Source organism: Mytilus trossulus, chromosome 1, assembly GCF_036588685.1.
Source record: "Mytilus trossulus isolate FHL-02 chromosome 1, PNRI_Mtr1.1.1.hap1, whole genome shotgun sequence".
In the NCBI taxonomy this organism is placed as follows: Eukaryota; Metazoa; Mollusca; class Bivalvia; order Mytilida; family Mytilidae; genus Mytilus; species Mytilus trossulus.
Window position 1 is genome coordinate 64532455 of NC_086373.1, and position 2897 is coordinate 64535351.

At 38.9% G+C, this 2897-nt stretch overlaps 1 protein-coding gene across 1 annotated transcript; it reads right to left on the reverse strand.

Moving 5' to 3' along the window:
* Positions 1-408: 408 nt before the first annotated feature.
* On the reverse strand, positions 409-2646 carry LOC134687469 (uncharacterized). The gene has a single exon (XM_063547835.1). The coding sequence runs from the start codon at positions 2644-2646 to the stop codon at positions 409-411; it is 2238 nt and encodes a 745-aa protein (XP_063403905.1).
* Positions 2647-2897: the final 251 nt, after the last annotated feature.

A 2897-nucleotide genomic window follows, 5' to 3' on the forward strand; every position in this document is an offset into this window, starting at 1 on the left:
GCACACAAACAGCCAATTTTACGGGTGTGTTACCGCCGGGGAACTATTAAAGGTCGAGTGGGAGGTCTGTTGAATAATCTAAGTAAATCATGCGTTGTGTTTTCTATACGTTTAATCGTTGTGATAGCTAATGCATATAATATAACGTCACACAGTATAGCGTTATGGTAACAACGTTACAATAACGTAATGTTAGTACTTCGCGTATTTTCCGACATTCTGGGGACCGACAAAAGTGAAATATGTAACGACAATTAAACAAATGTAAAATTCACAATACCGATAAATAATTTAAAATTAATGTCCATCTCAAATAAAATAATCTAGTTCCTTAACCTTGACTGAACACAATTACAGTTTATCTTTTAGTCCATTCATGGATGTTCCTTCTAGCACACACGGTAAATTTCAGGCTCTGCTGTAAATTTCTTTCATTATAAGTTTCTGTCCTGTATCTATGTGGCTTCTTGACTCCACCAGTTGAGGGTGTGTTTGTTCGGGCGGTCTAGGTAGATAGTCACTTCCTTGGATGTTTTCCTCAAAGGGTCTTCTTTTGGTAACGATCATACCTGAAGGTACATCATCTTGATGGTTATGTTTCTGAGACAACTCTTCTGTGGAATTGCCTTTCTCGTTATCAATAGTTGTGTTCTTGTGTGCGATGACGTTTTCAAGAACTGTTGATGGCTGGATGTTTCTATTGATCGGTCCTGATAATAGATATCCGATCTTTGACTGAACAGCGGTGGGTCCGTTTCCTCTAATTACTTTGTCCTCGAGAATGTCCCAATAGTGGTCGGCGCCTATGAGAAAGTCAATTACGAAACGTTCTGTACTTTGCATAGAATGTGCAAGTTTAAGTTCTCTTAAGTGTGGCAAGCTCCTTGTAGTCAGGGAAATATTTTTCTTAATTGGGACGGCAATTTCTGGAACAATGAGTGAATTAATATGCACCTTTTCTCCTGTGTCGGTCTGTAGTTGTATTGTTGCAGTGTCTAAGTTACGAACTTTCTGAGATAAATCTCCGAACGCAGACAGTTGAATGCTTACTTTTTCTGTGGGTTTTATTTCTAATTGATCAGCTAGTTTCTGAGTTATAAAAGAACACTGTGCTCCCTCGTCAAATAAGATGTTACATTCTACTTCTTGGTCGTTATATACAACTGGTGCAATTGCTGTTTTCAGGAGAATGTTGTGATTATGTTGTGATGAATACATTACTCTAGTTTCGTTTGGTGATTCAACTTTGTTTACTGATGACTGTTGTGTTGTATGTTCCGGTGTCGTACCTGGAATTACCTCTTTGCCTCTACATATGCTAGTATGATGCATTCCGTTACACTTTTTACATCGTTTAGTAGACTTGCATGCCGCCACTCGGTGTGACCCTAAACAGTTAAAGCATAACTGTTTCTGTTTTACGATTTGATTTCTAGCGTTTGCGTCTGTTACTTCAGAGCACTCCGTCGGATAGTGCTCACCTGAACAGAAAATACATGTACGTGTATTTGTCTTCTGATGTGCGTCTGTGAATTTGCTCTTGTATGAATGTGATTGCGTACCCATGAAAAATGCAGTAGCGTTCAATCTGTCTGAATCTGTGACTCCTTCTCCAGCTTCGAGTATGTCGATCTCTTTAGTTATAGATTTGCGTAAATTATCTAATATCAAATTATCTCTTCCGTGTTCTCTTGCAATATTCTTTCTTATATCAATCGGTAACTTGTCCAAAACTACAGGTACCAAAAGCGAACCATACATCTCTGGTGTTTGACCAAGTGACTTTAATCCTCGTACGTATGATTCTAATCTGTCTCCGTAAGACCTCAAACTAAAAGCATCATTTGTCGGTGCGGGTAAATTCATGAGTGCTTTCATGTAAGCATGTATCAGTTTGCTAGGTTGTCCGAACCGATCTCTGAGAAGGTTGACTGCGGTTTCGTAGTAACCATTTGTCAAAGCGAATCCCTCTCCTGTTTGCGCGGCGCTTCCCTCCAGCTGGGCTTTCAGATAATTAAACTTTTGGATTGGCGTTAATGTGTCGTTGTCGTGTATCGATGACTCGAAACAATCCCAAAATGTCTGCCACTTGATAATATCTCCATTAAAATAGGGTAAGTCTAACTTTGGAAGCCTATGGTAATTACATTTTGAAGATCTCGGTTCTGACGGGACTTGAAACATGACATTCTTTGACGGACGGGTATGCACTGCAGGGGCGTGAATTGAATACTGCTGGTTCATAGAATCTATAGCACATGTGTTCATATTAACTCTAGCTTCGGGTGTGAAATTATATGCGTCAGGGTTAAGTCTGCTCGTTGAAGGACCAACAGTATCATGCGAAATTATATTTGTTTCAAAGGACTTAATGAATTTCCGAATTTGTCTAATTTTGCAATCAAGTTCGTACATATATTCATCTGAGTCGGTGATTTCCTGCTCCAGATTTTCCTCCGATGTCTGTTCCAAAAGTCTGCTATTCAGGTCAATCAATGTTTTCTGTTTCTGCGTGACAGCATCATCAAGGGCTTTCACTTCGTCAACTTCTGTGTCTGTTTTTGACTTTAACTCGTCGAATTTCACCAGTAGCTTCGTGACGGCTCCTTTGTGTCCAGCACGAACTGACTTCAGCTTTGAATCCATATATATCCAAAGGTTACGGCACCATTAAATGTTGAATAATCTAAGTAAATCATGCGTTGTGTTTTCTATACGTTTAATCGTTGTGATAGCTAATGCATATAATATAACACAGTATAGCGTTATGGTAACAACGTTACAATAACGTAATGTTAGTACTTCGCGTATTTTCCGACAAGGTCCCACCTTTTCATGGGACCATGTATTGAATTTTCTAATATCCAAATTAAGCATGATAGTTTATATTTAAAAAT